Here is a 14,008-nt window from a genome sequence, read left to right as displayed (position 1 = left end):
TACTCCTGCCCAGGTGAAAAGAGGTGTATATGGTGGCTGTCCTAAGTACAAGAATTGGTTTCAACTGGTGGAATGTGGTATAATCCCTAGGGTTTACACCTAGGTACACTATAACCCCTAGGTATTCCACACCAGTTACCTGGATGAGTATGAGTGAATACTGAGAGTGATGTAAGTTCTTCCTGTCCTTCGTTGTGTTTTCTCATGACTCCTTTGTTAAGAGCTCACAAGGGAAGAGTGCAATATGGGTCGTACTCAGATACAAGCGGGTTTAAGTTTTGAATAATGGATAGGATTTTGATTCTGAAAGGAAAGTCATGAGACATGAAGGAAACAGCATAACCAAGACAAAAGAGAAATCTGAGATCTGACTTGTTTCTTTCTCAAATTTAACTGGAGCAGACTATGTGCTCATTGGTAGGGAAGGTCAGGAAGAGAACACTGGAATAGATTATGCAGAATGGGCTGCAAGGATGAAAGTTAGTTTTAATTTAAGAATCAAGGACTACACTGACGTGCTGAGGTAACACTAGGAGCCCGAAGGCATTACTCCAATTAGTAGGTCATGGCAGTCAACCATTTCCTGTAAGAAACTCATCATCTAGGTCAATGTTACTTTTGTATGTTTGAAAGCACAATCTAGTGACATCATTTTTAGGATTTAAAATCCCCCAAAGTATACACCTCCAGCCCTATACTTAAGATCTCAGTGACTGTTAACAATATGAAAGAAGTTTAAACCATAATTTACTCCTTAAGAAACAAATTTCTACAACCACTGTAAGTTTACTACCAACATAACCTGTCTCCTAACCATTATGTTGAACCTCCAAAATAAAAAGGTATTGATCTTGACTCACTGCAATTAAGAAAAATCCTAATTATGTAACCTTTGGTAATTAAGCTTCTAAATCTGTAAAAGGGGAACAAAGTTCTTCCAGGGCTGTTGTGAGGATTATCTAGAAGAATATATGTAACACAGCACTGATAATGAAGTTAGTGATGTCGGCCATTATGTTACATAGCTCAGACCTGAGCACTGATTACTCAAAAATGATGAAACCTATTATATAACATGCTTCTACAACTCAAAAATGGGATGGTGTGCAATATAAAGATTTTTAGTACTTTAATCGGTTTATGAAAAGCTATTTTGCTGATGATTACTGCCAACTCTATTATGTCTCAGCAGAGTGAGAGTGAAAGGATGGCTTCACACTGAAAAGGGTTGAACTGGGAATGACCACAGGATGGGGCTGTAAAAGCCTACTTCTAGTAAATGATAAACATTCTCCCTCTGTGACATTTAGAAATGCCACTTTCTTCATCATATATTCCTAGATTGACAAAGAAAACTTTTTCCTTCAAGTACACAAAGATATGGGATACATTTAATAGGACTTTTTATTGAAAGTCTAATAACTGGTAAGATGTAGAATATTGTAAAAATGAAACCTGACTGATATGGACAATTTAAGAAATAATTTTCATGTAAAGACTACATTTTGTTTAATTTTTTTCCTAGTTGAGTTCTACTTAGATTTTTCACACCAATAATTACCCTTGGCTTTGTACTTTAAAAAACGTTTTGTAAGGAAAGTTCTAGTCTGGAATTTTGGTCTTGCCCCTGCTAATGCTTTCATCAGCTAAACTAACAAACAAACGATAAAAACTAACTTGACTGAAATGAATGCATTTTCTAATTTCCTTTGCAAGGAACATGGTGCTCTTTCAAAATGCTTATCTAGTATCTCCATATTGCTAGCTTAGTAGCTCTAGCACTTATTACTCACATTGAGTTTTAAAATGAATTTATTATGGTCTTAGGAAGGCCACGTTTGATTTGTCATTTAAAAAAAGGTCTGTTTCTTCATGCTGTATAATAAGGTACTGTAACAAGGTACAGAATTATAAGCTTCTTTCTACTGGAATTCTGATAGGATGGCACAGTGTAGTCGTTTCTGCAATGCTAGAATAAATTAAAAAAAAGTCTCTTCTATGCGTCTCTTCAAAAAGCGATGAACAATAACAGGATGGCATTAAAAAGCCATTTTTTTTCCTATTCATTCTGTAGTATTGGAGCCAGTATCTAGGAAACAGAGGAGAGAAACAGTAAATTCAAGCAGCAACTTAAATTTAAATATGTTGAGAAAATCTTTCTTTCAAAAGTAAAACAGGAACTAATGGTGGTGACGAAGGGAAGACAAGGGTGGAAAGGAAAAGCTGACCACAGTAATATCTTGTGCACGTAAGTGTCTTTTTACCTCTGCCTTAAAAGGAAAGTTCATGCTTAGTCTCCATATTTATGTTAAGAAAAATCAAGTTATACTACATTTGGTTCATATAGCTGCTATACTTTTTTTCAAGTCCTCTACTGTCCAAAAATTTAAAACCACATAGAACTATAACATAGAAGAGAATTGTTTTAATTCCTGGCGAGAAAAAGACCAAAATTCTAGCCACTATCAATCACTTTCTCTGCTTCTCTATTTGGAATTGAACTTTATTTCAGAAAGCTGACTTTTAGAAAAAATGGGCTTATTTCGCAGTAGTACTGCATTTATCTGGTTACCAAGGAATGGTATTATTACTTAAGCTTCTACCTCTAAATGCCACAACTATTTATATTTTAATGATTGACACGAGTGCATGGAACACAATCTAAGCTTTTCTTAAATACTCAACGATCTTTTCTTTGAAGAACAATTACTGTACTGTGCTGTAAGTGGGGCAAGTTCCTCAGAAGCCACTGCAGTAGGTAAGGCTGATTTGTATTTTATATACACTGAAGTTTGAAAAAACAGATAATCTTATATCTTTAAGAAGCAAGAGAAATACACGCTAAGGACTACCTGTAAGTAAAATACATATGTTTACATGGACTCTTTGATACTATTAAGTTTGCTCAGGGGCCTTCACTGACTTTTTGGTTCTTAGCTCTGTTTCAAATGATTGATTGACACTCTTACATCTGTGCGGTCCAATGTGGTAGCTACTGGCAAACCACATGTGGCTATTTCAAGTTAAGAAAATTAAATAAAAACATTAAATTTCTCAGTTGCCCTAATCCATTTCAAGTGCTTAATAGTCAGATGTGGCTATTGGAGAGTATAGACAGGAAACAGTTCCATCAGCATGAAAGTTTTATGAACAGTACTGATCCATATCATTAACTCATTTTGATAGTGGTCTAGAAATTATACATTAATGCTCAAATTCTACACTCTAGTAAAAATTTGAAAACCTAAGGGTTATAAGGGTACTAGTAGCCTAAATTATAAGAAAGACATGAAAAAAAGTATACATTATCTGACATACAGAAATGTTATGTGATCCAGGAGCTATAAAATTATCAACATAGATTTTTTTGTTGTTACAGCAAAGAACAAAGTATTTGGTAATTATATAAAAAAGTCATCTTAAACTTCTTAGAATGATTCTCCCTAGTTAACCTTCCGAAATGTATGAGCCACTGTAACATTGCTAGTTTCAGAGACTCTGACATCTGGAAGAGATGATTTCTTTAAAAAGGGATAAAGGTATATAATTTTAGGCAGCTATCAAAAATCAGGTTTAAGAGAACAGTTAATGACTTATGTGTGAAAAATGATATATTTGCAAATGAGTATGTGCATACATATATTACTGTAAAGATATGTATAAAGACTAAAATAGTAAGTGATACGTTATCTCCAGCTGATGTCACAAATGACGTTTTTCTTCTGCATGGTTTTCTGTCTTTATCTTTTCAGTGATAGGGCACTTCTTTGAAACCCAAAAACAAAAAAACCTAACAACCTGAGAAACGTAGGGTACTGCTTTCTACATTTCTCTTTCTCTTGCTTTTCAAATTTTCCCTTCTTGGAAAGAGACAGTATTCTCTATTTAATTTCAGGAAGAGCTGCTTTAAACACAAATTGTTCAGATTACAAAGTAAAAGTAAGTATATTTCAAATACAATTTATATATTTAAAATTCAATTAGAAAAAAGAAAATAATCATGGAACAGAAAGCAGAGATGTATAGTTGTTGAAACATTTAAGGACCTGAAGAAGTTCCTAGGTCTGCTGTAAAAATATCTGCATGTAACAGATCAGAGGACTAGATATTTACCATTATGACTGATAAGGCTCTTATGGTTATTTAAAGTCTTTTAAATAATCATTTTTAAAATACAAAATGTATAGGTATCCAGCAAAACAAACCATAGGATAAATTGTTGAAATTAAACACTTCCTTAAAGAAAAATAAAAGCTTTAGAAACATAGGGAAGAAAAGCTTACTTAAATATGCTTCCCGCCCCTGCCCCACCCCACTGCACGCAAAGTCAACCTGTGGAAAGTAGTCTATGTGTCATATGAAATGTTTATACCTAAAGTTAGTAAGAGGACTATGTGCGATCTGGAATCCAGAATCTAGCTGAGAAAGAAGCCTGGTCTCTATCTGGGAGTGGATCACTGGCCATTTTCTCCCTTAATTTCAGATGAAAATTTTCTAAAGAGTCATGGAAACAAGATTTCAAGTAGCTTTGCTTTCACAGTAATTAGGGCAAAACACTTACTTTTACCATCACAGGCTACAATTTTCACTTTATCCACTTTAATAAGTTCTGTCACCTCTCTGAATTCAACATCATTCAATACAAAAGTCCACACATTATCGCAGAATCTGTATGTATTTAGAGAGCCCTTTAAAACAAAACATTTAGACAAACCATGAAAAGTCATTTTTTTCCCCCCTCACATTTTTCTCCAGACAATTTAAGAAAACCTAGCTACAGGTACGTAATTCTCAAAATAGGATGAAAATTAAGGAAAATCTTAAGTGTTAATCATACTATCACTTAAAGAAAAAAATCCGAGATAAATTTGCTAAGAGAAGAGTTAAAAAATATTTTAGTTAGCAGACTATTTCCAGCACTGGAAAAGCCTGCAACTTACTTACCTGCAATTGGAAGGGAAACTGAATGGAAATTTGAATCTGTATTGCTACTGCCCTCATGTGGCTAAATTATGAAAATTCATTTGAATTTTTTATATAAATACTTTTTTAAAGCAACCGATTTTATTCTGTATGTTGATTCTCTGAATTTGTACAACAGCAGGGAATTCCTAGAAACATTAATTTTCATCCTGTGACTTAGCTCAGATGAATTACTGTATTAGCCACTAAAATTACAACATTATTGTCCTGTGCAACTGACATTCTTCTAATTAATACATATTTCTCCTAAAAAAATTTTATCGGAACATTAAAAGGAACTTTTTGAAAAGTGTGATGAGGGTGCAAGGGTGGACACCAACAGAATAGAGAGATATATACATGCACAAGTATTTAATATGAAATTTAGTATTCAATGAGACATGTATATGCCTTCAGAAAAAAAAAATTCAGCACAAAAGTGTTCCCTGCAGTGTTACTTGTAATATCAAAAATTGAGCTCTCATTAATGGCTTAAGTTAGAATGATTACGGAAATTACAATGGCTATGAATGAATAAATTTAATAAATATGAATAATTATGATTTGTTAGATAGACTATACTAGGTACTGAGGATACAATGGTTAGCAATACACATATGATCCCTGCCATCCAAGCAGCTTAGGTTAGCAGGGGAGATCATTAAAACAAGTAAATACATAGTGTTAACAGTGCTATGATAGATTGTTACTGGGTGCAATGGGAGTACAGTAGAGGCATCCAAGGGTACAGGAGATAGGACAGAAAGCTTGAGTCCCAAAGGATGAAAAAGAGTCAAGGGAAAGGTGGGACAGCAGAAAGGAAGACAAACACTTGGAATGGGATAGTAAGTTCCTGAAAGGAGAATATGACAGGAGGTCCTAAGGTGAAAAAGATCACGGAGAACCTTGGGAAAGCTTTTGCCTATTGTGAGGGCATTAGGATGTCAATGAAGGATTTCAAGCAGAGGAGTAACATGATGAGATTTGCATTTTTGGTGATAACATGAGCAGACTAAGAAGCTGATAGCTTTTAGCTGGCTGAATCAGACAGGTGAAGTGGCTGGGCAATAGCAGAGGCAAGGGGGTCCAGGGAAGTGGAGCGATTTTAAAAGGTAGATGTGTCAACGCTTGATAACCAACTGGATATGGTCGGGTGGGGAAGAAGGAAATGTTTGTTATTCCCAAGTTTCTGGCTTGTGTAACAACACATTCATAGAAAAAACTGGTTTGGGAGCAAAGTTAAATTTGAGTTTCAGCTACATCTTACCATATCCAGTTAGCAGCTGGAGTGTAGAAGCAAGCATGGGAGCATATCAATTTTAAAGCCAAGGACTGGATGAGATCATTCAAGGAGAATATGTGGAGCCCTAGATAACCCTTAAGGAAAACCAGCAATTAAGTGATACAAAGTAGCCTGAGAGAGGGGCCAGAGAATAGGAAAAAAAGCCAAAATAGTATGATTTCAAGGGAAATATGGGTTTCAAAAGAGACTAATTATGCATTAGATTTAGCAATAAATAACTTGGCAAGAGAAGTTTCAGTGGAGAGGTGGGAGTAATGCATAGAAAATCACTCAGGACAGTATTAAGTAAAAAGATGCAGAGTTGTAAATGTAAAAAAAAAATTTTTTTTAATTAGATCTGTTCCTTGACTATAGTTTGAGCTGTTGGAAGGCTGAACAACCAAATGCCAACCTCAATGTTCATTTCTGGCTTGTATAATCAATGATCCTATAAGTGTGTAGGTTACTATCATATCCAGTTGGTGGCAGATGTGTCAATAATTTGAACCAGGCAAGTCACTGCTATTTATGATTAGCATGTGAACATTCAAATATGCTGAAATTCTGTTCTTTATATTAAAAATTTCCTTCTGTATGATAGATAACATGTGGCTAAACTGTATCTTTAATGCACCTGTAATAAATACATATATTTTTTACATATATCTACTGAACAACACTTTTTTAAAGTTAATTTACCTTTAGCTAAAGAGATCCAAACTAGACACCTACAATAATACAACTAGAAGACCACTCAGGCCTTGTGAACCCTATGACTCTGATAAGTAGTCAAACAAATTTTCTACATGGGCAAGTACGTATCTGGCCAAGTATGTATCAACATGGATCAATTTAAAGGATCAGGTTCTGAATGACAAACTAGACACATTTGTATGTATGGCTGTACAAAAAGCAAACTTCGCCAGCAATATTACTGTTAAAATCTTATAAAGACACATTTTACTCCAGATAATTGTTAGGCATGTGAAACTGATGACTTATTTATATGAATATAAAATGCATGCAGATTTTACCCCTTCACTACAATAAGTCAAACGGGGCCTGTTTTCTTTTGCCCTGTATACCCAATATCCAGAACAATGCCTCATATTTAATAGGCATTGAAATGTTTGTTGAATAAATGATAAATTTTTCTTCTGTGTTTTTCGTCACAAACTAAAACCGCAAACACTGATGTTCTCTTAAACGCAAATTAACATCTATATTCTTTTCATTTGTTGATTTTCATATCTTTTAATCTGAATTTACCATCGAATTGAGAAAGACAGTTTTGTTCAGTTTGGGATTTTACTGTTCAAAGTACAAATGATTCAAATAAGACCAAGCTACCAGAAGAGACCATTATCTGCCAACAGGTCAGGTCTTCATAAGCCATGTTATCTAAGAGTAGGTGGGAGGCAACGTGAAGTTTCTAGAAATAACTCTGAACTTGCCTGGTCAGAGTTTAAAAAACATAACTGATCCTTAGAGACTACTCTCACTTACCTTCAATCCTGCAGATAATGTTTCAGACATTTGAAATCTCAGTAACTCTTCAGGGAAGGTAGCCAAATATACATAGGCTGATTTGTGAAACAATGGAATAAGAATCTAAAAACAACTCTGTATCTCACATTAAGTGGATGAACTTAGTACATAGATTATTTAAACATCAAGCAGGATTTAGTTGTTATCAACCAAGTTCCAAAGTTTGATTAAGCCATCTTTTATGATTAATAAACATGTAGGTGTCCTAAAAAGCACTATTGTAACAACCACGGTGCAGCTTCTAGATTTAAGAAAATATCCTTACCCTGAAGTTGACTCTGTTCCTGACCCTCTGTGCCAACGCTGAATTTATAGCCTTATCAAACTGAAGTAGAACTTGAAGGGCAAGTTGGGGGGTAATCTGTTGAGACTGAGAAAAAATAAAGATCATGAATCTTCTTAGAGAAGAACATTACAGAAAAAATAAAACAAAAGTACATGAATTATAGGGCTTCCTTGGTGGCACAGTGGTTGAGAATCTGCCTGCCAATGCAGGGACACAGGTTCGGGCCCTGGTCTGGGAAGATCCCACATGCCGCAGAGCAACTAAGCCTGTGAGCCACAACTACTGAGCCTGCACGTCTGGAGCTTGTGCTCCGCAACAAGAGAGGCCGCGAGAGTGAGAGGCCCATGCACGGCGATGAAGAGTGGCCCCCGCTCGCCGCAACTAGAGAAAGCCCTCGCACAGAAACGGAGACCCAACACAGCCAAATATAAAATAAATAAATAAATGAAAATTTTTTAGAAAGCTAAGATAACAAAAAACAAAAAAAACCATGAATTATCATCTAAAATATAACTGAGGTTAACTAGAGCCTCTAAACTAGGATCCCTTATTCTTTTTTGCCATAACTGACAACTAAGAAGCAAAACCTGACAATATTTTCTTGCATTATCTTGACACAAACATAATTTTGAAAAGAAAACATGCAGTGATGTTACAACCCCAGGACAAAACTTTGTCTACCACTCCTTCACAGTATCTGGAAAGAAGTGTTCGATAAATTGAAGGAACCAAGTTTCTTTTAAATAAAAAACTTGGGACCAATAATACGTTAAAAAAAAAGTCTAATCTTATCAAAGCTCAAAATATATGAAAATAAATGGAAATATGTAATATGTTCTTGGATGAGAGGTTTACATAAAAGGTTAATTTTCCTAAAATTAAAATATAAATTCAAAATTCTAATTTAAATCTCAAGACTTGTATTAACTTATCCAAAGTTATCTTAAAGCTACATAGACTATGCCATTCTCATAAGTATGAGAACAAGAATTATTATATATCCATCTAAATAAAAATGTTGATTTTTTTAGTCCCTCACCTGTATAAGCTCATCGAGGCTCTCCTGAAGACTGTTTCCCAAAGTGGTATTTCTGTACAACTGATATGCCATGGCTTAGGAGGGAGAAATTCTTTTTTTATTCAGGCTTGCATTGATATCCTATAAGTTTAATATGAAAGTATTAAAAAAATTATAATTACATATATAACAGCCTACTTCATATTTTCTAATATGTACTATTAGCATACTATATAATAACTGAGGAATTACAAGGAATAGTTTTTCTATTTTTTCTATTTCGACGTAGGCATTTATACTCCTTTGTACAAAGTATAAATATATATTTATTAAAATGTACATCTTTACCATTTCTTTCAAATATCTGCCTTTTGACCTAGTCTAGAATTTACCATGTACCATTCTTTTCTACTTATTGTCAAGTCACTCATCCAGACAATCTCCAGCTCACATTTGAATGCCTTCCCCTTCATTTTCCTGCTCTCTTAAAATTCAGTATTTATAGAGTGCCTACCCAGAAGATAACACTGTGATAGGTACCATGGAGAGGAAGATAAATAAAGATACACTTCTGACCCTAAAAAGTTTATACTTTAGAAAAGGTAACAGACACATAAAAAGTTAAATAGAGAATAAGAACTGTGATAGAGGTTATACAGTTATTATGGAGGCTGCCTGTGGACTGAATGAGTTGGCTCACAAAAGCTTCCTGATTCTTCAAGCTAGACTTTAGCCAAGCAAAGGAGGAAAGTCACCTTAGGCTGAAAAAATAAATAGAATGAGTAAAGCCATAAAAGGATGAAATAATACAGTCTGTAGACAGAACTATAAATTGTTCCATATTAAGGTTTAGGTATGAATAGGAAGTGGGAAGAGATGAGGCTGAAAAAGATGACAAATGCATCCATGTCAGGAGAGGTGCCAGGATTTTATAGTGCAGGTAATGGGGAGCCCCTGAAGCTTTCTAGACAGTAAAGGTCAGACAAATGGGCAGCAATGTAAACAATGTACTCTAGTGCAAGATTAGAAAGAGATGAGGGATGAGGGCTCGAAGAGGGTGCCAGTAGCACATATTCAGCCAATACTGAGCTTTTACTACATGTCATGTATTAGATACCTGACCTCATGGCACTTTCAGTTTAGAGATGGACAGAAGGAGACAGGTGTATTCAGGACTAAACATCAGGTAAAACTCAGCAAAAATAAGTTATCAGTCTTCACATTACACACCTTGTGAGCATTTGATACACTTGATCATTTCTGCCTTCTTGAAGTCTTTTCTTTGGTTTCTGGGACCCCACACTCCGTTTTCTTCTCCCACCTCACTGTAGTACTGTTTCTTGTTTCCTTCTGTTGGTTGCTCCTCGGCCATCTAACTCCTAACTAACTACTTGAGTGCCCCAAGGCTTCTCTTATCTTCTCTATATGCTTTACTCCCTTAGTTACCTCATCTAGGCTTATGGCTTTAAATACGTTCTATTTATCTGCTGATGATGTGCAAACGTACATTGCCAGTCCTGACCTTTTATATGCCCATGTTGCCATATATAAAACTGCCTACTTGACACTGGATGGAAATATGAAGTGGTAGATCAAATTATATTTGTTACAAACCAAATTCTGGATATTCCTCCAAACCTTTTCTGCCCTCGGTGTGTCCACCTCAATTAACAGTAAATCTAGTCTTCCAGTAAGACAGCCCCAAAACCTTATAGTCAAGTTCTCTCACCCTGCGTGCAATCTGTCAGCCAATCCTTTCAGTTCTTCCTTCCGAATATAACCAGAATCCAACAACTTTGACCATCTCCACTGCTAGCACTAAGTCACCATCAATCTGTCACTAAGATTTATGGGGATAGCCAAGTAAGGCATCTCCTTCTTTCTACCCTTGTCTATCCCACTGCTGCCCCCAGAGCAGCCACGCTGAGCCTTTTAAAACACAAATAAAATCACATCACTCATCTATTCAAAACCTCCCAAGGCAGCATCCTATCTCAGAGTAAAAACCAAGGTCCTCCTAATGGTTTACAAGGCCTGCATGATCTGGGCACCCCCCCGAATACCTCTCTGAACTTGACTTCTTCCACCTACTCCCTCATTCACTCTGCTTCAGCCATACTAGTCCCTTGCTCCAATATGGCAAGATGTTCTTGCTTTAGGGCCTTTGCGCTGGCTGTTCGTTCTGTTTCAAATGCACAGCACAGATACCTGCAGGATTTACCTCTCATCTGATTCAGATCTCTGCTCAGATGTCACTTCATCAGAAATGACTTTTGTGACCAACCTATAAGAAAGAACTACCTCCCTTCCCCTTTACACTGCTTTTTCATTTACATCACTAATCGAAGCTGACATATATGTTTATTCTACTTCCATCCACTAAAACAGACTTTCCCTCAAGATAGGACTTTTGCTCAGTTATATATTTACCATCTAGAACAATGCCGAGTATGAATTCAATAACTATTTGTTAGTGAATAAATAACTTGGTGATATGTCAAAATACTAATATCAAACTGTACTGCACTTAGATGCATTTATAATATAGGTTTTCTACTTCACTGATGAAAGTGAAGCAATGAAAAACTTCAACTCTCAAAACTACATCTAACCACCTACCAATATCTACACCCATATACTCTGCCTGTCACTACAGTCAAACTATCCATGCTGTTACCTAAATACGATCCTTCTACCTGTGGATCAGGTCCTATCCCCCCTATTACGGACAGGATATTTTTCCAACAATTCAATTATTCCTTCTATCCCTATCAAATTTCCCATCTCTACGGATCCTTCCCATCAGCAAACAAACAGGCAGCTACTTCTCCCATCTTAAAAAAAATAGTCTCAACTCGCTTCTCTGGCCAGCTACACTCTATTTCTCTATTCCTCTTTGCAGAAAAAACTCCTGAGTTGTCTGTACTCACAGTCTCTCATTCCTTTTCTCACATTTTTCTCTTAAACTCACTCCTTACACAGTTTTGCCTCAAGCACTCAAATGAAACAGATGGTGAAAGTCACCACTGGCAATGCTAAAACTAATAATCCTCAATTCTTAGTTCTCACCAGACTTAATCATTTGACATGGCTGATTACTCCCTCCTCTTTGATAAAGGATCTTGGCTTAACTTCTGGGACAGTACACTTTTGGGGTTGTTCTCAAACTCACTGGTTCATCCTTCTCTATATTGTTTGTTGGTTGAGGCTCTTCTCCCTTAACTCAAAGTCACAAGACACCTCCTTGGTTCTCTGCTTTCTGTCTACACTTGTTCCTTGGTGATATCGCTTTGTGTCATGGTTTTACATACCATTGCTGATGATTCCCAAATTCATATACTAGAACAGACCTTGCCCTGAACTCTCACTCCTGGATCCAACTGCCTACTCAACATCTCTATGTGTTGTCCTTCCCATCTCAGTTGATTTAACTCCAGACCTCTATGGGCTTAGGCAAAAACCTTTGAAGTTACTCCCGACCACACCTCCCTACCCCCAGTCTGGCCACCTTACCTCCACATTGAATCCCTAGCATAACCTGTGAACTCTACCTTCAATATGGATTCAGAATCCAACCATTTCTCACCATGTCCATTGTTATCACCCTGGTATGTGCCACCATCACCTGTCATTGGGATTTCTGAAATAGCTTCCTAACTGGTTTCCCTGCTTCCATGCTTGCCCCCTAGATTCGAATCCCAATTCAGCAGTCAGGTGATCTTTTAAAACACAGGTTAGAATATACCTCTTCTCTGTGCAAACCTCCCATGGTTTCCATTTCATTCAGTCCTTATAATAATCTAGCTCCTCATTATCTCACTGACCTCATCTGCCATCTCCCCTTTGCTCTTGCCCTTCTCCAGACACATTGGCTTCTCCTTCTTTTTCTTAGAACATGACAGACATGTTCCTGCCTATGTAAGCCTTTGTAAAGGCTGTCCTTTTTACCTGGAATGCTCTTCTCCCAGATATCCTCTTGTTTTTCTTAATTCCTTCAAGTACGGCATGTACTTAATGAGGCCTAAACAGACCCACCATATTTAAAACCCCAACTCCCACCTCCACTCTGGAACTGCCCAATCCCCCTCACCCTGCTATGTTTCTTTGATGGCACCATCACCTTCTAACATGTTATAGTTTCCTTAGTTTATGTTTATTTTCTGCATCCTTCAATAGACCATACGACCTACCAGGGCAGGGACTTTTGTCTGTTTTTGTTCACTGAAGTAAAACAGGTGTCTAGAGCAAACACTACCTGAGATGTAATAGGAGACAATTAAATATTTGTTCAATAAATAAATGAACACAAAAAAATCAGTTAGTATAATGTGTATGGGTAGCTGAGGGGGGGGTAAAAAGGGCAAGAAGGGGTCCCAGTAAGAAGATATAAACTTGACAAAGTGAGAGTACAGAATCTTGTGTCCTGCCCATTTAACAAAAGTCTAAGAGTTACCAGAAAATAACTATAAGTTAATAATAAACTATCATAAAGAGAAATCATCCCATTTATGAATGCATCAAAAAGAACAAGATACTTAGAAATAAATTTAGCCCAAGAGATGAAAGACCTGGACATTGAAAACTGTAAGACCATGATGAAAGAAACTGAATATGACACAAATAGACAGAAATTCCATGCATGTGGACGGGAAGAATCATTATTATTAAAATGTCCACGCTAACTAACGCAATCTACAGATTCAACACAATTCCTATCAAAATTCCAATGGCATTTTTCAAACAAATAAAACAAACAGTCCTAAAATATATATGAAACCACAAAGACGCTAAAATGCCAAAGCAATCTTAAGAAGGACAAACCTCGAGGCATCATGTGTGCTGATATCTAATTCTATCACAAAGCTATAGTAATCAAAACAGTACACTACTGCCATAAAAACACATGTATAGA

The 14,008-nt window shown here is 36.3% G+C and overlaps 1 protein-coding gene across 2 annotated transcripts in view; it reads right to left on the bottom strand.

The window, feature by feature from the left end:
• Nucleotides 1-1,794: 1,794 nt before the first annotated feature.
• GTF2A2 (general transcription factor IIA subunit 2) overlaps nucleotides 1,795-14,008 on the bottom strand; it is a 24,675-nt gene continuing 12,461 nt past the window's right edge. For both annotated transcript variants that reach the window (XM_059056330.2, XM_067029755.1), the window contains 4 exons: nucleotides 9,118-9,237; nucleotides 8,058-8,162; nucleotides 4,562-4,688; nucleotides 1,795-2,089 (listed from right to left, as the gene is read on the bottom strand). In XM_059056330.2, the coding sequence (XP_058912313.1) occupies nucleotides 2,064-2,089; nucleotides 4,562-4,688; nucleotides 8,058-8,162; nucleotides 9,118-9,189 (330 nt within the window). In that variant the 5' untranslated portion in view covers nucleotides 9,190-9,237 and the 3' untranslated portion in view covers nucleotides 1,795-2,063. The remainder of the gene's footprint in view (nucleotides 2,090-4,561; nucleotides 4,689-8,057; nucleotides 8,163-9,117; nucleotides 9,238-14,008) is intronic.

This window comes from Kogia breviceps, chromosome 3 (genome assembly GCF_026419965.1).
Source record: "Kogia breviceps isolate mKogBre1 chromosome 3, mKogBre1 haplotype 1, whole genome shotgun sequence".
Classification (NCBI taxonomy): domain Eukaryota; kingdom Metazoa; phylum Chordata; class Mammalia; order Artiodactyla; family Physeteridae; genus Kogia; species Kogia breviceps.
This window is presented reverse-complemented; position numbering and strand designations above follow the sequence as displayed.